This window comes from Egretta garzetta, unplaced genomic scaffold (assembly GCF_000687185.1).
Source record: "Egretta garzetta isolate BGI_Z169 unplaced genomic scaffold, ASM68718v1 scaffold163, whole genome shotgun sequence".
NCBI lineage: Eukaryota > Metazoa > Chordata > Aves > Pelecaniformes > Ardeidae > Egretta > Egretta garzetta.
The window spans coordinates 5,118,502-5,142,529 of record NW_009259308.1 but is presented as its reverse complement, the minus strand read 5'-3'; the positions used below and the strand labels follow the sequence as shown (position 1 = coordinate 5,142,529).

General features: G+C 43.1%; 1 protein-coding gene across 1 annotated transcript in view; it reads right to left on the bottom strand.

Moving 5' to 3' along the window:
- DOCK7 (dedicator of cytokinesis 7) overlaps positions 1-24,028 on the bottom strand; it is a 111,468-nt gene that overhangs the window by 4,570 nt on the left and 82,870 nt on the right. The window contains 14 exon segments of the mRNA XM_035891753.1: positions 1,148-1,282; positions 7,661-7,792; positions 8,774-8,917; positions 9,498-9,690; positions 10,651-10,751; positions 11,014-11,172; positions 12,368-12,520; positions 13,228-13,362; positions 14,120-14,216; positions 16,672-16,768; positions 17,961-18,096; positions 18,569-18,751; positions 19,604-19,758; positions 20,558-20,727. Of these exon segments, the coding sequence (XP_035747646.1) occupies positions 1,148-1,282; positions 7,661-7,792; positions 8,774-8,917; positions 9,498-9,690; positions 10,651-10,751; positions 11,014-11,172; positions 12,368-12,520; positions 13,228-13,362; positions 14,120-14,216; positions 16,672-16,768; positions 17,961-18,096; positions 18,569-18,751; positions 19,604-19,758; positions 20,558-20,727 (1,990 nt within the window).

The following is a 24,028-nucleotide window of genomic DNA, read 5'->3' as shown; positions in this document are numbered from 1 at the left end:
GACACACAGACACACAGACACACACACACACACTGTGTGGTTCTGAACAAGCCATCTGAGCTTGCTGTCTGTCTGTGAGCTCAACTGAAAACTGTGGCCAATACGGGATCTGCCTGGAAATCAGGTGCCGCATCAGAGCGCAGATTTGCTGGGCTGGGTGAATGGGTCAACTCGGTTTCGTGTGCTTAAACCTCAAACAACGCTGCTGCTTTCAGCGCAACGTGACAGCAGCTGAATTGTTGTAACAATGTGACATCAGATCTATTCTAGCAAACAAAATAGGGCCAGGTCTGCCCTCTGGATCTACAAACAAGTAGCATGGCACGGCCCAGAGCCATGCTGCTAAACGTTCTCCCTCTCCCAGTGGGGATGGCCTCATCGGTCCACAATGCTTACTGGGAACAGTCTCTGACCCATGCTGTCTCCCAAACTGTGCTAAGACATTATCTAGACACAGATATCTGGCACAGAACCAGGCCACACTAACCATTACATGGCGCAGATGATCACTGGGTGGTACCTGGTTAGAGTTGCCTTTGCTTGTTCACGACTGAAACAAATTTCAGACCTGTGATGTTCCCCTTTAGGGGCTCTGAAATTCAGCCACCTTAAGAGGGTTTATTCTCTAAGAGAGAGGAACATGATGTGAAGGCAACAAAATGACAGCAAATCGCAATACTTTCACAAAAAGTCAGATCCTGAAAGGCATCTCAACCTTTTTTCAAGCCCAGGTCATCCCATTGACATCAGGCAGCTGAAGAGAAATGCAAACACAGTATGATATGCCGCAAACTCTAGAATGATCATAGCAGGTCTGCAGCTCTCACTGCAAGATCAAGGAAAACCTGAGGGACTCCTCTCCCTGCATTCCTCCCACCTCCTGCAGAGGCGGCATGGGCAAGAGGACAGGAGACATCAGGCCCAGCTCTGGGTCACTGCATGGGACTGCACAAACTGTTTTGCCAAGTGACTGTTTATCTAAGCTCAGCCTTGCATCAGGCTCCAAGAGGCACAGCACTGGTTTTGCCCAACAATGTTCATTTCCACCACTTCCTGTAATTTGGCAACACAGCTCTTAAATAACTGATGCAAAATAGTTAAACTGCAGCTCACAGACAGAATTTGAGGTCAGTCACAATCATCTCACCTCAAGCCTATGGGAAATTTCAGCTAGTTTTGTTATCGCGGGTTCCTTGTAAACAAACTCTTGCTCATCCAGGTCTCCAAATTTAGTTCCATAAAAACCAACCCGGAAGTAGGTGCCAAACATCCTCTTTCCATCCTAGGTTTGGAGAAACAAAAGATTATTTCAGTGTGGAGACATGCATACCCCCAAGCATGGCTGCAGGCAGGCTCCTGAATTTATGCAAAATAAAAAAGAAATTAAAAAACAAGGAAAAAAAAATAGAAAGAAAGAAGGGAAAGAAAAACACACCTGGAATTCAGCATGAATGCATTTAGCAGCAAACACCGCAATGAAATTATAAACTAACATGAAATTGTATGGATCAGTTATGACCGTTAGCCCAACCCTGCAATGACTTTTCCCACCCCAGGAGGAGTCTGGAGGTGTCGGATGTCTCTGAGGAACAGTCAAAGGCAAGTCCCTTCGTTTGGGTAATTATTTCAGGCTCTCCAAATCCTACACAGATACCCCTTAGCCTGGTCCGTAGCCTGCAGGCAAAGACGTGGGGAAGTCCAGTTGCTGGCAGCCTGCAGAACGCAGGGAGAATATTATTGCACACAGACACCCCTGAAAATTACCCACATCAGAGCCCCCATAATCCACTCTCAAGTAATTGCAGGATTGGGCCAAAGTCAATGTCCAGTTCACTCACACACACAGGCAAGTGCTTTTTAAATAGCATGTTGACTGGAAGGTGTTATGTTCTCTTCTAGCAACTAATGTCTAGTACAGAGGGCCAAAGTCACTGCTGGTGAAAGCAGATGCAATCCACTGTATCATGTACCTGCTTCCACTTGAGCCAGTGGTGAATTTGGCCCAGAAATGTAACAAAAGTAGAGAAACAAGAAAGATTTTTGCTGGAAAAGTAACAAAGAAAATCTGATTAAGAGAGAAAGAGAGAAGAAAAATGCTTTAAAAATAAATCACACCTTCAATTTTGTTAAAAAAACTCACACTGCATGCACAAACCAGAAATGCCTTTCAGCAAGAAACTCTAAAATGTTCACCTTTACTCTCGTGAGAAAGTGTGATGTAGTGTATAACGCTCAATGTTCCTGAATCTCAGCTAGTGTTTGGTTCAAAACAGCACTTACAGATGTCCTGGATGCTGTGTATAATTTTTTTTAATATTTTGCTATGGCAAAACTGATCTCTTGTGGTGATGGTGAACATGATCTATGGAAGGCAAAGAGGATAAATAAGCCAAACTAAAATAAAAAAAAAACTCTCGGGCAAACTCCAGAGACTGGAAAAAGCACTGTCATGGCAAATCACCGCCTTCTCCTGACCTGGAGGAAACTGGGGCGTCATGCTGGAGCTGCCCAGGCATGGCTTGGCTCCTCTTGCCTGAGGTACAGCCAGGAGGACATGGTGTTGTCTTTTTGGGGCGAGGGCTGCTGCCCACCCCAAGCACCTTCAGGAGGGCAAAGCTCACCAGTGCCCAGCTCTGAAGTGGAAGTGAAGCCTGAAGACCACAGCCAGCAGCAGCCTTGCTTAATACATGCAGGCCACATCTTGGCTTTACTATGGGACATCAACAGATACAAATTCATCAGCTCCGCTCTGGCAAGAGCGTAGACACATGAGCCAATTTAAGAAAACAAGGAGTTGCACTGCGAGTCGCTCATATGCTTAATATGTCACCGGTGGCTCCTTGGACCCCTGCTCTAGCCCGTCCCTTCAAGCATCCCTCCTCCAGAGAGGGGCTTTCATCACAGTACAGTCATCCCCAGAAGCAGCTCCCAGGGTGCGAGCTCCAGCTGCAAAGCTATTACTGTTTTACTGGAAGTACCATCTGGCAGCATCTGGGAGCTATTTCCCCAGACTCCCTGTCTTTCTCCAGTGTCCATCCCTCTGGACCCATACAGGAATGAGAAGCCTAATGAACCCTTAATTTACTCATCACTACCTTTTCAAAGCCACAGTTTTGGACAATATTACCCAGTTGCTCAATACCCATAATTTCTAGCCTCCTGTGCTATTTTTTTCAATTCAATCTCAATGTTATAGGCAGAAGACTGTGATCCAAGGCTCCCTTCTTAAAGTACTTCCCAAGGTAGCACCACGTTTGCCCAAGGGGAACTGCCATACAAAACATCTCCCCAAACCTTACACAGGGCCTGGGCATGCTCCATGTGGAAGTTGGTGGGATCCTGTCCCAGCCCATGGGCACAGGGCAGGCCCCACAACGGAGGACACTTGGCGAGTGACTTTCAGGTTACAAAGTGTTTGCAGAACCTGGTCCCCACAAGGTATCTGCCACGTGGACATCTGCCCAGACAGCTATTTGTTACGGGCAGTGTACATTTATGTTGCTGTAAAAATAACAGTGAGCAAGGAAGAAAATGCTGCCTGTGGCAGCATTTGATGGCAGCATCAATTAATAAGCAGTTCTGGTGGCATTTACTAAATGCATAAAATGAGAGTAATGGGGCATTGGGAAGACCCAGGAGCACTAGCAGCAGGGAAGCCCAGTGAGATTCAGTGCCCCCACATGAAAGGCAGCTCTCAACTTATGTACTTGTTTCATTGTCATGAAGACCAGCTGGACTGGCTTTTCCTGATAAATCCAGTTGCTGAAACTCAGTTATCATAAGGATCCCAAGCCAGCAGTGAGGAGCACTGGTTAGCCCCTAATGCGACTGAAAGCGTCTCCCCCACAAAGCCCTGGATCCAACAGCCATGAAACAGATGTGACTCATGTTGGGGGATCTGTACCTGGAAGCAAGGGGCTGCAGACACACTCCTCTGGGAGAGAAAACACCTACTGGCTATTCTTTACCTCACACAGACATTCAGTAGCTACCATCCCCCTGAGATTAGGAGAGCTCAATTTCTTGCCTGGCATTAAGAATATGGGATGGCTCTGTACTACGATCTTTTAATGGAAATTTAGCAACTCCAAAGTCTATCTAATCATGGTACTGAAAACAAAACAAATAACTTAAAAGTACTCCATGGTCTTGTTTCTGAAAGGAGCTAAAAATGCAGATATGAGGGAGAAATTATTAAAAGCATTTTATCTCCTATTATTTTATGAAAAATAATAGGTCTTTGGGAGGAAAAGAGAATGAAGGTGAACACTGAATAGCCATTACAGAACTGGCAGAGCAGATAACAGCCATCATGATTTATGAAGGTTCATGATTTGTTATTATGCATGGTAAATACCTTTCAAAATTGCTGGGAATAAAGTTTAAGTGTTATCTCTTGCATGTACACAAAAAGCTTTGCCAACAATATTTGAAAAATGAAACACAAGAGTGATCTTCTGCTTTCTTCACCAAGACCAACACAGCAGCAGCTGCCTGAAGGCAGAGTCAGGCCGAAGTATGTGGGAATAAAAGTAACTCCTTCATACACACTGTGCAGAATGCAAAATCCAACCATCTTTACCAAACTGAGTATTGTTATTTTCTTGATCATTTTTAACCCAAGGTCCTTTGCAGTGTTGCCAACTATTACAAGTCTTCCAATATTGATTTTTTGAAAGCACCAGCTCCTGGAGTCCTGGTATTTGATGGCAACCTCACCCTGCATACTTGAAAAAGCATTTTTGAATTCTCATGGCATAGCATGAAAACATTTTTCCTAACAACTTTCCTAACTGGAAAGTACACAAAAATAATTAATTCAACATTTACTCAATGAACAAACACACAAGCAGAAAAAACAACCACTTGTTATGTTTAAACAGGTCTCAGAAATGCATTGGTGACAGACTCGGGATACTTCAGTGCTTGTAGTTGGCAATACTACTTTCCTTGTGATATGAGGGGGGCTCCTGCTGTTGGCATAGCTCTTTGGTAAAATGAAATTGGGGTTTCCACAGTGTAAAACAAAAAACAAAAAGGGGGGGAAAAAAAGAGAAAGGGAGGGAAAAAAATTCCACAAGTAGGAACTTACCACAACAGACAATAGTAAGAGTGGGGAGGAGGGTCAGCAACCAGGGCGATAGAGGAGAAAACAGAAAGTATTTAATTAGGGAAATTCCAAAAAACAAGCAGCAAATTGGCAGCAAATAAACTTTAAAATAAAAAAGGGTGAGCATCAATTAAAGTATTTAAAATAAGGAAAAAGGGCAAAACATGCAACAAATCTGAAAGCTACGAAGCACAAAGATCAGAAAAAGTGTGGCAATGAAGGAGCACGATGACAGACGAGAACAGAAACCATGGGTGTCTTTTACCATGCAGTAAAACATGACTGAGTGATGTTAGAATCATAACCAATGACAGGATTTTCTTCAGGGGTCGATTTAGGGGCAGACTAATCAAAATAGATGCTCACAGGCCTTCACATTTGTTGGCTACTGAACACAGATCATTTACAGTCCTACGACCTGTACTCTGGATTGCTGTGCTGCCTCGTCTGCTGGGACTTTTCACAGCAACAAGCAAACAATTTACAGGGCCAGCCCTTAAGTGTCAGGAGTTACTTTTAAGCTACCGAATTTCATCTCTTGCTAGGCCAGAATTAAAAATGGTGTTCAGACGTCATCAGCCCAAATTATTTGCGTCACACAATGCAAAAGAACTTCGTCCTTGGACGCAGGTTGGGAAGTGTGGGCTTAAATGCTCTCCTGTGGTGAAAACATGCAGTGAGATGGCCCATACTGAGTTGCCTGATTCACAGAAAACCAGAGATTAACTGGACAGGTGAAGACTAAGCAAATAATGTAACATCATATTCACAAAACATTTAAAATGTCTTCAGAGACTTCTTGACGCTCATGTACCCACTGTGTCGACTGGACTAGGGCCCGAGTTATCAAACTCGCTGTGCTCTGTGCGACTGTGGATGAAGCTGACTGCTTTGTCTATGTTTAATCTAAATGTGTGGTTCTTATGGTGTATGTTGTAGAAATGTGAGCAAACAGCCTCTACAAAAATGAAGGCAGCAACACTGACTCCAGTTAACACAACCGAGCTATTTTACAGCCAGATAAACAGCTACATAACAGATTGATTGTTCTTAAATGAACAGAATGAAGCAGCCTATTCTCTGAGATACGGCCTGCACACGCAATAAACCAGTTTTGTGTTTCAGTACCTCTGAGCATTATTGCTTAAATCGACCCCTGTGGGTGGGGTGAAAATATGATATGAAGGGATGATATTCTGTGTCAATGCTGATGAAAAGAAATATAAACAAATTATAAAAATGAACTAGTGATGATACAGTGGCTCATTCACCAAAGAACCTCATTAGTGGAACACATCAGCATCCATGCACTACCTACAGCTTCTTATGAAGAATTTCCTACTACGACCACAATCCGTTTATTGGTATTTCTTTGGTTAATGAATTGTTTTAACAGCAGACAGCAACAGAAATACCCACAACTAGCACATGTGGGCAAGCGTTGGCGTGAGTCATCTGAAAAATCTATTAGTGTTCTTTACTAACTAAAATGGAGTTACCTACCTCCCAGCCAGTACTCTGTGTAATAAAAAGTAAAAAGCGCATGTCACAGAAACCAAAAAAAAAGTTTCAAAGGCCAAAACATGACCATCAATGTAAGGTATCATAAACCTGAAATGGTTTCAATGATTATAAGTCATCATGCATCCAAAGCAGCCTTCTCTGGCCGAGACGGACACTCAATAATGATTGTCCTCTATTGGTACACTTAACCTCAGGAGTCTGGCAACACCAGAACATGGAGAAAACCACCAGACTCTCAGCTGGATCCTAGGAAATCGATGCACTAATCAACACCTACTGAGCAGCTGATGGCAGCATAAGGGTAACTACACCAACAGACAAATGATGTACCCAGAAGCCCATGACCAGAAAGCTGGCGGGGGTGGGGGGCTCAGAGTAGCACTGGCATGTACCGGAGAAGGGTCTGCCGAGTGCTTGCCTGCCCTGACAGAAAGGCATGCACCCAACAGGCCTCTTCTAGAAGATAACATGTGCTTCTTGAGAGTTGCCAAGCACTCTTGTCTCCTGCTTAGCTGAGGCTGGTTGAGCTTTTTGAGGACTGATAACTTCTGATGTCTCTCATCATATGCTCAGCATCTAAGCTAGTGGGTTTTCCACCATCTAAGCTTAGAAAGGTTCCTTCAATTATTTATCCATCATATGAATAAGCAAATAAAACCTCAACATTTCTGAACATTACCTACCAGGCTAAAGGCAGGATACAGTGTTTTTCCCAGAAATACAGCATGCAAAACACAGGTTAAAATAACATCTGAAAGGATAAACTGACAGATGACTGGAATTTTTAACTCTTGGATATTTCTAAAGTTACAAGGAAACTTGGTATGCGATGTCTATCATGTTAAATAGCCAGAAATAGAAAATCCTGTTAGCAATCCTTGCATTTACTGTGGATCACCATTTGACAATTCTCATGTAATCTGATTAAAATGTTTTTTTTTTTTCCTTAACGGGTAGTTTTTATTTGCACGGAGCATTTGAAGTTTCTTCACAATTCACATTGCAGCTGAAAATTCAAATTATTACCTGGTGAACAATCTTGCTGAATGCTTCTTGGAGTTTACCATGAATAGTAGATAGCTTCTTGGCATCTCTATTAGCTTCATGAATAGGAATAAGGACTTTGTAAACCTCGTTAACTGCTTCATACATGCCAGCCTACAAAAATAAGGTCCATCAGATTGCTCTGCCAATTCAACAGAAACAATGATACATACTACCAGCATTTAAATTATAAAACTGCAAAATGAAAAGGTGGCACTGTGATGTTATCAGCACCTTTTCTTAAATATACCCCTACATGAATGGAATAAAATCCCCAGTCACCTTTGGAACCAAAAGCCTACTGCATTACACATTGCTACTAATAAATAAGATTATTAACAGAATCAAAACCAGGATATTTTGCATGGATATCTGCACAAGAACACAATGAGCTAAATAGGATCCTAAGCAAATTGATGGGAATGAAATATGGAAGCTTAAGGGCACAGTACAGCTCCTTCTCTTCAGTGCATCTTCAACCTAAGTGATTTCTACATCCAACTTTTGGCACTCCATGAAAATTGTGACGTTTCCTCAGGACGTCTCTAATAGAGGGGAATCCAGCCCATCGTGGGCAGAGATGCTGCACTGCATGGCTTAGCCAGCCCACAGCAAGGGTTCTAGGTCTTTGCTCTGGAGTACTGCTGCTTGTACTTAAACCCTCTGAATGATGTTTCATGTTGTGTTGTGGGAAATAATTCACTTGCTTTCCTTGGTTTCTGATGGATATGCTACTACCAGCTCATTAACTCTGTTCACATAAAGCTCTTGCCCCACTCTTCTTGAAGAGGAGGAAAAACATTACGGCCTTTACTGTTGTGAACTCCCAAATGTGCAGCGTTGAAGTGAAGACGCTAGAATCAGTGTTGAAAGTGTTGAAGTGAAAAGACAAAGGCCTCTTGGTCCCAGATCCTGTTCTTTGCCCAGTTTCCTCCAGAGGGCAAACTGAGCTGTCTTGAACACCTAAAACTCCCAGTGCTCCATGCAAATTAAGTAGTTACAATAGAGTTATACATAGAGAAAAAGATTTCCTTCATATTGCCCAGCAGTGTAAGATTGTTGAAGAAGATAGATAAAGAAATTAAAATAATCTACCATGGAGAAAGATGCTGCAGCCTGTTCCAGCAATCCCACCAGACCAGCTTCTGTAAAATACTTTCCAGAACAGATACCTTCTTCATCTGGTGATACAACATCATCAGAAACTGCTGATTCTTCCAAAACATTCGAAGATATGTTCTAAGGAGATATAATGTAGGTAAAATATTTTTATTCAATTTAAACACCACTCAAAATTCTTAATACTTTGAAAGCCAGCAGATTTTCAATCCAATCCTAACATTTTTAAAGAGGCAGCTTTCACATGCATTTTGTTTAATTTCCCTCTGAACCAGCACCGTACTTCAGCACATGCTTAAACTAACTGCACTGGACCACCTACACATTCAAAGCTAAGCATGTGCTTGTTTGCTCTACTCAGTGTTGCCCTGACTAACATTACTAGTCGCAGGAACCACTTTCATCAACTGCACCCACTACAAAATGGTTAGATCAAAGAGGGTAAAACCCCATGACTTAAATGAAGAAATAAAAAGAACTGGATTCACTCAGTACTATGGATGTAAAGGCTTAGGGGATCTAAGACAGTCTCCAAGCACAATAAAGATCTTCAGAATTGCTGTAATGTATTCTCCCCAAAACAAACAGAGTAAGTGCAGTATGAGTACGTAGGCACAGTAATACCTGGCACATGGAGATACTTAGTATCTCAGCAGCAGATGACAAAAACCCAAAATACATTATGGAGGGTAATTCCTACCTGAAAAGTAACACACCCTACAGGGAGGTATTTTCGGTCTTCCAGCATGCTTAGATATTCAGCCACCAAGGCTGCAGAGTGGACCAGGCACTGGGCTGATTCGGCATGATTGCTCCTCTCGGAGTGCTTTCCAGCCATGTTCTGCAGCCACGTCAGGCGCAGGTCAGGGGAATTCTGATAGCCCTTTGCAATCCTAATTGAAATGAAAATCTCTGTGATTATTGTTTAGTTACTTCTGCTTAAATAACAACCACCATCAGTCCTAGGCTATCTAGAAATACATGAGGTAAGAAGCTATATAGATGGAAAGTTACCCTAAATCACTTTACAGATTTCTGAGCCAGTTAGTAGCAGGCAAGCAACTGCAGCTATCCCCTGACGGCAGAATGCTTTTATGGATGACTGCTGAAGCTCTTGACCAAAGCTCGTATTTCACCTGGAGACTAGTAGTAAGCCAAAGATGTGGGACAATCGGAGCAGACCTGCGGGGTTGCTTATGACAAAATCTCTGCTGCCTTCTAAGAAGCTTTCAGGACCATTTGTGCAGACAACACTATGCAATTTGGTAGCTGGGATCTTAACGTGGCTCTGGAGTATCTTTTGCATACAGAGACCATTGTATGTAGTGCCTCCAAACAGCCTTTTGTGCAAGCAGGTCCTGGAAGATCCTTAAGTTCTCCCTGATGCAAGCAGAGAGAATTGTCTTTACTCAGGTGGAGGATGAGATTGTCAGAGACTGCTGGGGAATGGAAACTACTTTTATCCAAGATAAGCTACAAAAATGCCAAACAAAACTTATCAACACCATATTCAAATGCAACTGACAGGTACATATTGGTCCATAAGCACTAAGACCTGGAACTGCTCCAAAACCAAGCTCCGTAAGGGCTCAAATGTGCAACATCTGAGTCCAGAACCAAACAGGAAGTAGCTATGTTGGTTTCAGGTGAAATGTGAGTCATGGCAAGCAGTGTAAAACAGGTTTAAGTTTAAAGTAAAGTAATTGCTAACAAAAAAGAAGTAATCAAAGTTCACAGCAATACAATACCTCATGCTCTAAATACAGAAGTACAGTAGGTACACAGCTGTGTTCAAACACCATGTGGAGCACTGACATCTACTGTCCCTACAGTGCAATGGTTATAAACTTTACCTGTACATCAGGTCAATCAGCATTTCTGGATCTTCCTGGTGCTCCTTCATTTTAACTGTGTCAGAGAGGATCATATGGAGGTTGAACACTAGATCCTGGACCTGTAAAAATATACTGCTGTAATGAACTGGCAATGGGATTTGAGCTACATATTGCTATGTTTAGATCACAGTCGCTCTGAACCTTTGTGTGTTTGCACCTTGATGTCAGAATTAATCAAGAACCCGAGTTTTACATACTTAGGTGATAAAAAAAAGTATTTACCTCCTTCAGGGAATACATGCAAATTCCAGCTATAGATGGAGGTTTAAGGTCAGCCTGTTAATGAACTACACATTACTTCTCCTGTGGTGTTTCTTTTACCTGATCAGGAAATGTTGTCTCCCTAAGTTCCAGATCTTCTTCAGCATATGTCAAAATAGTTTTCAGGGAACGTCGCAAAAATTCCTCATTGAAGTTCTGGGATGTCCCCACCAGGGATGAGAGAGACATGGTCACCTGCATTTTCACTCTGGCAAAGTTCTGCAACAGAGAAATTGCTATTGTATTTAAAAACCTGGAGATACTGCAATAGTCTGCTGCAACATCAGTGCTCTGGTCATTGCACCCTCCTCCTGACAGACATCTGATACAAAAAAGAAAACACAAGTTTTGTGAAAAGGACTGTCACAGAGCAGTGGTTACAATAAACCTCTGGTGCCTCTGACTTCATAATCTGATGACAGCATTATTTAGTTTCAGGTGAAGGTTATCCTGCAAAAGTTTTAGTTTTCTCTCCTTCTTCCTGCTCTCCTCTCAAGCACCCTGAACAGGATGATGCTCAGCACCCTACCTTGGGAATACAGCCTTCATTCTAGACACTTGCTTTTGGTTTGCTCTAGCCTAAAGACTGGAGCCACCGTTAACTTGCTGCTATCAATCCACTAATAATCCCTCAGCCCAGAACCAGTGGGTCCCTCCAGTTCTGCTACTGACCATGGGAGACTGCAACTGAAGCAGTGTTAACAAAGATGTCTGGGCAAGCACTTTGTGATACATAGCTACATGGGTGCCTGCAAAATATCAACTGGAAGAGTTAAGGCTGGGAATTTCCTTGGCAATTTAAAGCGCACATGGGTGCATCAGGCTAAAATGTAATTAGAGGTAAGTAAGATCTGAATGGAAACAAAATCCCATCATTGCTAACTCACTTGCACTAACACAGCACTTTCAGAAAGGAAATACATACTAGCTGTGCCACAGAAAGGGCTGTGTGGTTGTTTCTGCTCTCACCTAGAGGTGTGTGAAGGCAAGGTGGAGGGTAGTTCCTCCAAACAGCCCCTCGAATGCAAACTGTCCAAACTGAATAGTATGCAAACCTTCCAAACTGACAGGCTTGGAAACTCTTGCAGTCAATGTTCCAGGCAGGGCTCTGCATCTCTATAAACTGACACCAGAGGCAGCTTGCCTGCAAAGAGATTCTGGGCATACAGCTTGGACTCTGACCTGGAGACTGGACACTCCTGCTATGCACTGACCAGCAGTGTGAGGTACTGCAAGATCAGGAGCTAGGCAAAGTCATGCCATGGCTGCATGCCTCTTTTCCCTTTGCACATCATGCTTGTTTTGACAGTAAGCCCTTCGACAGTCTTTCTTTCACAGGAATACACTGAGCTCCATCCAGCAGTCCCCACCAGTTTACATGTAGTAACCTAATGAAGTACAGCAGGATACTCACGTTCCCAATCTCAAAGTTTTGCCTCATTAGAAGGTAAAGAGAGGCACTTGCATGCGACCGTATCGTGCCGATACTGCTGCTACAGTGTCTCAGGAGCCTCAGGCACAGATCTGCACACTGCTCAGTCTCTTCTTCAAACAGCAGCTCAGGGAACTGGAAAAACAGCACATGAAAATATTAGTGCTTAGACAGGCAGGAACAAACACTCAGACAAAAAGGTCAGGGCAATCCTCAGCAACGAGCATACACTGGCATTAGAGGAAGTCCAATCCCCTCTGTTTTGAAGGGCATGATGCTACTTTTCATCACTTCACGTTTACAGTAAGGCAAAAGCAGACTCACTGGCAGGACTGGAAGGCAATTCATTTTACCTACCCCCACAACTTGTTCCTACATCTACACCCTTAGGCTGATTTACATCAGTTCCAAAAACTCAGGCTTAAAACTTTGAGCTATTCCCAGTACACCTACAGAAACTGAGAAACTGTTTAAATTATGGGCCCTGTAAAAGAAATCCACTTTAAGTGAGATTCATGTAGCTTAAATTCCACCTGTGCTTTGTGCTCCCTAATGTCTAAATGCCTCTGCCCACTTACCGCCGGCCAGCAGGAACCCACATCACACTTGGGCTGCGTGAACTGTACTTTTGCGTGCAGCCATCACACCCAAAATGCATAAAAACAGGTATTGATCATAAAAACCAATCAGGATTTACCAACCCCCAGACCACATTTCCTGAAAATCAGTATTGCACAAAATAATAAATGCTTGGTGAAGTGACCCCAATGCAAAGGAAGAAAACAGCCCCATCCTCCATCAGTGCTACTCAGGATATATTATAGCATCTGCAAAGAATTCACCTTTGAAACCAAAGCCCTCTGTGTGGCGAAGCAGTGTTGGAGATAAAGTGCACTTTGGTTGCAGGCCATGCTGTGCAGAAGCACTTTCAGCACCCCACCGAGGATACTCTCTTTGGATTCCGTCACAGAAACAGTCTGCAGTCAAAAGTAAACCAAGAGTTGCATGAGCAAAAATGAACCTCATGTGGGTGTGTGGCAGGGAGAATAGCTCTGCTGAAAAGCCCTTTGGCATGGAGAAATTACCCACTCAGCTGGGCCTGCATAACAGTCACATTTCTAAATCAAGCCCCAGGTAACGACAACCTGACCCATGTGCTAAAGCCAGAGGGATGATGGTGTTTTCCACCCGATGAAGCTCTGACCTTTTGGGACCTTGTTCTACTGGAGGGAAAGTCTGGCCTCTAGGTGGATTATTCAGGTAGAAGGTGCAACCCTTGGGATTCCTGGGTCTCCCTGCAGATCCCTTCCCAGGCAGATCTGGTAAGCTTGCTACTGCTGGCTTCCAGCCCGGGCCCAGGTTTAATTTGTACAGATTGACCTGGAACCCAATGACTTGAGGCAGATTTGGGAAGGAACTAGAGGATCGGTTAGAATAGGGCAGAATTTGGAAATTTTTACAGTTCATTATGGAGTTTTATGAAAAACTGCTTCTTATCCTACAACAGTGAACATCTTTCAAAGAGACTGAAGGAAGGTATTGAAATTTTAAACCAGATTGTTATGGGCTGAGGATTAGGAGAAGCATTACCACCCCTCCCACTGCAGCAGGGGAGTTGAACAGTTCTGATAGCGTTTGGGCAGTTAAGAGCAGCAGGAAGATTTTGTTTAACAAACTGCTGCCTGCCCAGGTCATCATAACGCTATTACATCTCTATTTTCTTATCACCCTTACCTGTACAACTATCTCTAGTGTATCCAAAATAATCAGATTCGCTTCCGTTGCAAGATTTCCATCAATAAGTGCCTCGTGTTCTATCTCTGCCCTTGATCTAATCAGAGAAAAGAAAGCAATAAAATTACTTTCTGCTTAAGAAGTAGACCTACATATTTTCCAGTCAAAAATGTTTTTACATTAACAGAAAACCCTGGTCACAATGCTTATATTTATTACTGGACAACACTACAAGGATATCTCAATGCATCCATTAAGAAGACAGGAAGAGAGACTTAGGTTTTTTACATATACAAATTTACACAGGATTTACGTTCATCATGCTCAGGAGAGATCACGTTACTTTCTGACACTTCGTTACTCTCCCAGGAACACAACAATAGTTTAGAATCAAAGTCCAACTCAAAACTGGTTTAGTAGCATTGTTAGGCATGCAACAGCACAACCAGGAACGGAACATATGGTTTTATGTTATAGGCTATGGACACAAGGTGGTGCTACACGAGCTAGTATATCTGAACTATTGATCCCGGCAGCTAGACTGGTTGTAGTGCAGAGTGCGTGCTGTGAGGGTGCTATCATTGTCAGTTTAAGCTACATTATATTACAGTTCCTGAAGAGTATCTTCCTCTTCAAGAAAAACTACACAATTTTGCTGTTATATGCCAGGCACTCACTTTCCTGGAAAGGCTTACGAAGTTCCTACACCCACGTACACAGGTGGCCCCAGGAATTCGGCAGCAACCACCTAATTTCAGTGGCACAAGCTGCGTTTGGCAAAGATCCAGTGGTATATTTAAAGAGCCCAACTATGGCCTGCCCTACCACAGGTGCCATCTCCAACAGACTCATGCCAGGCCAAATCACAGTGGGAGTGTGACCCATGGGAACTGACAAAATCCAAGCAAAATACACACCAAAAGGGACAGTGGGTGACTTGGCTCTGGGACCTGTATTGCAGCAACCCTCCCTGCCACACTTTGCTTCCTCTGCGAGCTGGGTCATACACTCATTATCTACTCTCCAGGCTCGGGAACAGGAAGGCTTGGGGCCTGACCCTATATAAAATACCATCTGCATAAAATAATACCACCTGCAATTAGCTGTGCACAATTCTCGGTGTGCAAAGTCTTGCTTATTAGGTTTCAGAGGGCCAGACTACCTACGTATGGAGGTAGTAGTGCCATAGGAGTGGAATGTTATTAGGTTTCAGAGGGCCAGACTACCTACGTATAGTGCCATAGGAGTGGAATGCGATAGACCCAGGTCACAGAGAGCAAGTACAGGTTAAAAAGCACATTTGTAGGGTTATCTGAGATTATTTGGTGGGGTGAGATACCATCATTTGACCATCAAGGTATTCCACAGCTGTTTAACATGTACGTTTAACATGTGCTCCTGGGAAGAGGAGAGGGCTCAGACCCACTGCTGGCAGTGAACTGATGAGTTCTTCAGGCCGAATTTTAATCCGGTGTAACTTTGTCCACAGCTCTGGAGTTGTGCCAAGGTGAAATTTATACCTACGTCACTTCGTTAGCAGGTTGAAACACAATGGTTATTTGGCTTTCCCAATGCCTCAACAGGACTGGAGTCTTGGACAAAAAGCCACTACTTGACATAACAAGAGATGACATTCTTGTGTTGGACAAAGCAATTACAAGCTGTGAAGGTGTACTTTGAACTCCAGGAAGCGTCAATGTCTTCAAGGGTAAAATTTGGCCTGCCTTCCATCCGGGCTCTGAGGACCCCATTCCCCAGTTTCTTCAGAGCTTCACTTGGGTTGAGATTGCTTTCCTAGGATTAGGAACAATTCTTTTGCTGGGAGGATGGAGACTGGAGGTTGCAATTTGAGGAAACAGAAAACGTGCACAGCGAAGCTCAAACACAGCTCCTGAGCCCTCCAGATCAAACGACACCAAGGGAGGTAATTTTAAAGGAAATGGTTATAATAAGCAAAAAGAGCTCATTCCAATCAGTTGCACACAAACACTGAAAACTTCTGCCAAGCATCACAAACAACGCTGTGATGATTGAGTCTGCAGATGTACAAAATGGCAATTTTTAAGAACTGCACACCAGTGCTACAGTACCTGGCTGGTTTGTGGCTTCTAAAAGCACAGCACATGTGGAAAAACAATCAAAGTGATGGATTAGGACAGGAAAGGAAAGCGAGCTTTGACAACTCCAGAATGCTCTTATGGAATAAAGGAAATATGACATGAGATATATATGCTATCTGTGAATACTGTTAACGGATCTTCTCACTAAATTACAGCTTACTACAGGATTTTAAGAAGGTAATGGATTCTACCAGTCTCTTTAAATCTCATTTTAAAATCTAAGAAAGCAAAGGACAGTAGAAAAGTAAAGAGTTAGATAGGGCAGTGTTGGACTAAAAGCTATTGCACACTGCCAGCCCTGTTCCAACTCAGGGCCCAAACCTGCTCACATGAGAGCAAAGTGGACTGCTGCCATTGACCTATGGGGAGAGAGACCCTGTGTTCCCACAGGCACTGTCACATTGTTAATGTAGAAGGATAAGGCAGAGTTACTTGTCAAGCTTTTCTGTGTTTTGACGCCAGTGAGTCATATCCTTTCTCCACCTCAAATTCTCTTGACTTCCAAATGCGCTCCCGGAAGGACTTCTCTCTGTAGGAGAATATTAAAACAATAGCGGTCACCTAATGCTAATTTTTCTGCATGGGTAGCTACTCTAGATTTGTTCACAAGTGACAGGTGACAGCAAACTATGACTTCTTAGAGACCAAGGCCGCAGCACTCACCCAAGATGTTTGCATGGCCCCTAATTCTGTCACTGCTGAGTGGCATGACAGGCAACTTCACTTGCAGAGGTTTTGTATGCAAGAGAGCAATGAGCAACATAGACCACTTCGTGCGCTGCCATATGCCAGCTCACTATAGAGCTAACGGAGAGAGGCAGCCGAGATACTCAAATCAGGGAGGTAGCTATCAGGGCTGCTAAGAAAAGCACCTTCCTTGGACCACCTAAGGAGCCAGGGTGTGGCAATCCTCAGCAGTCTGATATTTCTGTCCTCCTCAGCTGGCACATGGTGATGTTCTCAGGATGGTGCTGAGATGTCCTTTCCCACCTCACAGTCGTTTACATCTTTATTCTCCCTGCTGGGAGGGCAGGGAATTTCAAGTAATAAAGGTAATCAGGCCAGATTAAGAAAAGAAAAAGTAGAAGATTCCCATCTCTCTGAATTAACTAATTATGCCTCCAAAATATCTATTCAACTTAGCCCACAATAACTCGCTCACATGTACCAGGATGCCTGTGGCAGAGTAGAAGACAAAACCACAGTTCTGTTTCTTGTCCTAATCCCTGGGCAATCCTTCCTCCCAAACAACATAAACAGCAAAAATAATCAGAAGGTGCTTGTTACTCAAACTACGGGTTATTTCAAGCCTCAGTAAGTTAGCAGAAATATCCAGGCATTTTCAGAGCTATTAATGCAAGATCAGGCAGTTTGTTTTCCACTCTGATCCTTGCACAGGACATACTAGAAGGTGGCTCTGAAAGATGCTACACTGGAAGAAGTTCAGGCAAGAACATCCCATAATTGAGACATGATCACGTGTACACAAGTACAATCAAGTAACAGATAAACTGCCTGTAGATGGAACTTAGGAAAAGTGTAGAGATTTTGCAGACCCAGTGAAGCATGCTGCAAACTGCAAACAGCTTTTTCTAGGGGCCTCTTTGTCTGAAGACCTTGATGGGTAGTATACCACACCACAGATGGGTGCAAGTAATTGCTAAGGATGGGAGTAGCAGTTTTTGGAAAAAGGGGACAGCACAGAAGGTATCTTTACTTACCTAGCTGTCCTCTGCTTCTTCGGACCATCTCCTGCCTTGCCCCTATGCTTCCCAAAATAGCTTCTTCAAGTTTGGCTCTCATGTCTTTTGACTTCTTGAATGTCAGACTGTTCATTCTTTCAAATACTTTCTTGCCCTGCAAGTTTCAAATGAGACCATGAGGGAAGGTTCTTGCAATCTGGAATATGTTCTAAGCATTAAAAGCTCAAAATATCTTCCCTGTCTAAAGGTATACAGCAAGAAAGGAATACAGGTTTAGTTGCTAGACAATCTACACGGACTCCAGCACCACTACAGAAAATTCTCTTCTTGTTGATAGTGAGCAAAATCGCCAAGCGCTATCCCCTAACTTCAGCAGTTCCCAGATGAGTGGCAAGCAGCACAAGCTGTGTAAGAAGTGAAACAAGGCACAGCCACTTGCATGGCTGAAAAGTAAACATGGAAAAAGGCTAGAGGTTGCACAGAGAAGTGCTTAGCCTTGGGATTTTGAATACAGGAAATGCTTAGGAGAGAACAGGAAATGCCTTTCATGTAAGCGATGGGAGTATAAAGTTCCGCAGCAAGCCCTACAAGGAATTTCAGGAGGTTTAAACAATATATAGCAATACCTTGTATTCAAAGCAGGATACGCAAAGATAAAGCAAATCCAGCAGGCGATTGAGCTGCAATACTGACAGGTCTGTGAACCATTTCTGCAAGACGCTTTCATCTGCGTTCTTGAGCACCCACAAGAGACAGATCAGAAGGCTGCGGCTGGACTCTGTTGAGAAGGTGGAGTGCTGCCTGCCACTCTAAAATAGACAGGTCAAGACATTTGACACACTGCATTTCACGTTCAAATATTTCAGCCATCACTAAAAGGATCTGCACCAGTGACCACCCCAGCCTAAATAATTACCAAATAGGAACAGAAGGTGAGGAGACATTCTTTATTAACAACCAGGAGATCACATTTCTCTTTCTCAGCCCAACAGCTCAGTGGACCCCACAATATAGTCAAGTCACAGGAGTGAAGCAGCAGTTTGAATGAAAATAATCACATTATATGAATGAGTTTCTGTTCAGGCAGCAAATACCCACTTCCCTTAAGATGCCTTTAATAATCTCCAGTAGGTTAACAGTTAAGCATTATCTCATGCATGTATCAGCGTCTCAGTTTGAGTGCAGGTAAAATCCAGCAAAATGGGGTCCTAATACAGGAGAGTAAAGGGAGGAGGAGGGAGAAATGGAAGGGCCTGCCTGCTACTGGAATCAGGAGGATTCCCTCCATGTGTAAAGAACAGGAGAAATGACCCATTTATTTCTTCAGCTAGGTGGGATTTAGATGTGGTAGGAATTTTATTTAGGGCTTAGAGCCTATAATGACCATTGCACTTCACAGAGAATTCTTCCGTTTTCTGAGGTTTGTTGATTTTTATCCCTGCTTGGCATTTAATTATACCCTCTCTGAGGTATGCACAACAACATGCAAACATGATTTGTTCCCCCTTGTCTTTCACCCTCTGCCTCCCTATGTAACACCCAGCTGAAAACCAGTATGAGTCCCTACCACTCACTGATCAGCCCCATAGGACCTGCATGCGTAAATATTTGCTTGTTGACACAGATTGAGGGTCAAGGAATAGGGAGAGATGGCTTTGTACCGATGAGGTAAGTAGAAAACTGCTGGGCCGGGTGAGCTGAGGGACCGATGTTCCTGCGATGGCCATGGCAACTGTTTGGCTTATCATGCTTCCACCCTCACTTTCATAATCATCAACAGCGACGCAGCTTGGCCTCCCTCGCTGATTGTGACTCTCTGCCGAGAAACACGTGTACCTCGTTAATCCCCAAATTCAAAAGTTTCTTTCCCCAGCCTCCCTCTGCAGTGCTGGTTTCTTTGAACTGTCTGAGAATGCAAACTGAAAATCATCACGCTCATCAGGTCCTTCAAGTAAACATGACTATTATTTGAGATCATGCAAAGCAAAGCAAACAATGATTTTCAAATGCAACCTACACAACCTCAGTATCTAGAACTCTTCTGAAAACAGACCAGGTCCCTTGGAATACTTCACTCCAAATCCTTACTTGCGGCTTTATTAAGTCATTAAACTCAAAGGGTGTAGAAGACGACTCCAAACTATTCCAGATTGGACTCCTTGCCCTAATCTGAAATAACCCACCTCCACTGCAAAGCACACCTGAAATGAACTGACAGAGCACATACTAAAAGGAAGAAGAGAAACTCTGCTTATCTTTTGGAATTCTTACGAGAACTGTACAGTGCGTGGGGTGACTTTTTAAGCAGGTCAGAGACATAGAGGGCAGCTGGCTATGCATATACAGTCACCAGCCAGATGTAAACCAAAACGCATCACTAGTTTTTCACTTCATGCAAGCAAGTAGGCAAATGCAGCTTTTGAATGTTAACAGTCACTAAGGATATAGTTTGCAAGTGCAGCTTAGGAAATGGATGTTGAAAACATGTCAAAGTTATAATTCAGGAATAGAAATGCTCTCATCCAACAGTAAAGGGTTTTGTTCGATTTTAGAACAAAACCAGGCAAATCTTGTGAGCAGAACAACATATACTCAAAGCACAGAATATAAAATACCTGTAAAGTCATAAAGCTGAGGCACGGTTTCCATGATCACGCCAATCAGAGGTAGATACAGCATTGCCACCCGGGCCTTTACCTGTGGGTCAGCGTACCGCGGATCTGAGTCGTGACTGGACAGTAAATTGTGTACCATATTGATGACCTTCTTATGCAATCCAAATAAACTGTTAAAAGAGAGTTGGGTCATGCAGATTAGTTAATATCTTCAAAGCAAACTATACTTTGTAACTAAGTGGCTTAAAAAAAAATCTTGGTTTTTATTTTTAACTGCCATTACACATATTTTTTGATCTTCCACGGATTTTACAAATGACTGGCTTTTCATTATGCCATATAAAATGTACAAAAATACCTTGCGTAGGTGCACACCCAATATAATGTGAACACTCATATTTTCCATACAAAGCCCCAGCTACTGCTATGCTGAAGTACCAAGTGTACTAAAGACCATTAGGAGAATTTGGGGAATATGGAAAACAGGGAGAGAAACTTGAGAGGACAGTGGGTTTAATGAAACTATTTGTTGTGTTCTTTCTTGTTTCCATTTAACACCATTTACGGAGAGAAAAGCCCTCCTAAGACAGAACATTGCTTTTATCAAATGATCAGGAAGTTTCTGCTTCAGTTCCCTGACCCCCCCATGCAACTATTCAGCCAAACCAGTAGACTACAGATCCATAATTCTGAATAAAAAGTGTGAAAGTAATGGAGGGGTAGAAGGAAAAACAGCAAAAACTGGCCTTCCTCATTATTAAGATGCAAATGACGGCAGGGCCCAAGCACCATCCCCTTTTGCAGGGCACCCTGCATGAGCCTACTCAGTGCTTGTGCCTTGGAAACACAAACTCCCCTGAATCTCTCAAGAACTCGCTCTGCTCCTTTCAATTCCCTCAGCCACCACACAGAGGCAAAACTCTCTCAGAGCAAATAGCAGGTATCTCTGCAGCTATTTGCTTCTGTAGGCAAACCAGGCCAAGAAGACAACTTTACCCCATGCATGAAGCAGCCAAGGAAGCTCATACATTATGCATTAGCGAAACATAAGCTTCAATGTTCAGACCTGTGGTATTAAAACAAGTGCTGAATTTCAGGCAGTATCCACTTTACCTGAAAAGTAGAGTTGAGTTCTGGTTAAAAAAAGACGAGAGGCTTTGACCGGATTGTTGGGGGTTTAAAATGCTTTAAAAGACACCAGTACAGGTTAGGAGGACATTAGCTAGTTGTAGCTACACTTCTTTCCTGTGTTTTTTAATCAAGCTGTAATGAGATCCTACAATTGTTTGTTTGTGTAATTAGTGAGACCCTTAACAACTACGAAGGAAATACTTATTTGACTGGTTCCTTCAGACTAAGGTTAAAGAAAAGTCTTTGTATTATTTTGAAGGAGTGGCACCTAAGTCGTGTTTCTAACAGTTCAAGGGACACCATCCTGCAGGCCACAGAACTGCATATAAGGAAAACACATCCAAAGCAGCATAATTCAAACCTGGTATCATGCTGGATCAATCCATAGTGAAGAGGAGGAAATATGGCCTACTAATATTTTTGGCTGATATTGCAATGAATTGATCTTGCTGCCCTCCAACCATCCCTCTGTTATCTCAGCCATGGTCTGAATTTGTGTCAACATCACACACTTTTGGAAAACTAACTTTTGCCACTGAATACTGAGGGCCAAATTCAGATTTTCTCACTTCTGTCCTGTAACATGAGTCAATATGGGTAACGTGTACTATGAAATGAGCAACAATAATTATTCTGAGTCAAAAACCAAAGCACCACAGCATTGTTTGCAGGGACAATCTGTTTGGGGTCAAGCTGCTTGGGCTCCCTCTCTGTTCTCCACTTCTGCAACTGTCACATTCAGCTGGCTTGCTTCATCTGCATGTTGTCTTGTTTTTTAGACTGCAACTGCTCTGAAGGAGGACTGTAAAGTACAGTGTTACTGTACAGCGCCTAGCACAGAGGATTTATCTAACACACCGCCTTCAAGCACCAGGGTACCACAGCCTTTTCTGTCCAACTCAATCCAAAGATCTTTTATAAAATGGGTGAGCTAAAATTCAATATATTTTGCTAATGGAGCAAAAAGAGCAAGGACAGAATGCACTTAAGGCTCTGTATCACCTATCAAGACCTAAGGCAAACCTCTAACACAACAAGCAAGTAGATGGACATCCCTCTCCACCTCTGCTGCAGGATAATACAACTGGGAACAATTCTGAACTTTTTCCAGTGGTGGCCAAAACATTTTAATGGCAGGCATGTGTGAACCCTCTACTACCTGCTGATGATACTATATGACTGTTAAAAGTCTTCACGGGCAAGAGGAAAGCAGATCTGAACAGAATGGTTTACTTTATATGGTGGATCTACTGGGAGAGATGCAGAAGGTTGCCTGAGAACAGCTCATAAGCTGCGAAAGTCATTCTGGAAAACAATAAAAAACAAATGCATTGCTGGTATACATCTCCACCAAAATTCAGGAGCTTTGATCAAAATGCATCCCCAGAGCTGAACTGGTATCAGGGGGCTTTTTCTGTCTTGACAAGGCTTGAGAAAGGAGCTGTCTCCCCAGTGGACACCAGCAACATCATGCTGATAGCTCCTTTGTGCAGCTGGGCAGGGACTACCATCCTGGTCCAAGCTTAAGTGCTGAGAACAGCAACATGAGAGAGCTCAACAGGCAGGTAGGTGAGAACACAAAGTTTGTGAAGAACACGGGCAAATATGGTCAGAGACAGGACCTGATTTCTAACCAGTGAGCAGGATGTTCCTATGCTACAAAAACGACTTCTGCAGACAGTGTATATGGGTAAAGATTTGCTGCTTTTTCCATTTCAGGCCAGACAAATGGGACTGCAGTGTGTTATGTACATATACAAGAAAATATTCTAATTTATGGCATCGCTTTCTTCTCCAACAGGAAACAGAATGAATGTTTAACTCCTGAGACCTCTTGGTAAAGGGGCAGAATTAACCATGAATCATCAGCATTTGTCGACTCGGCTGATATTTCTGAGTCCACCTTGAGAAAAATGCCTGCGAGAGAACTTAGGACTGTGGAAGCAATCAATAATTTCCATTGAAACCTATTTTAAAGAGGCAAGGCAGACTACAGCCCTAAATAACACAAGTAACAGACTGGATGTCAGGACTACAGGCTACACTCCTACTTCAGAAAATTACTTGCTGCACAAGCCAGGCAAGTCACCAACAAACTATTCGTCTATTTATGTAACCCACAGGGGCCTCATCAATGCACAATTTATGTTTAAAAAGAGCTGGGAGGACCACAGGTGAAATACATTGTAACATTTAAAACCACCAGCAACAGAGATTTCCTAAATGTTGAAAATTATTTTCTTGTTACAATTGAGAAAAGCTGTTTTCCTCTTAGAGCTCCAGCAGTGTCCGTGTGGCAGCTGGGGGCTCCCGCAGGAACCCCTTTCCCTCCTCAGCCGG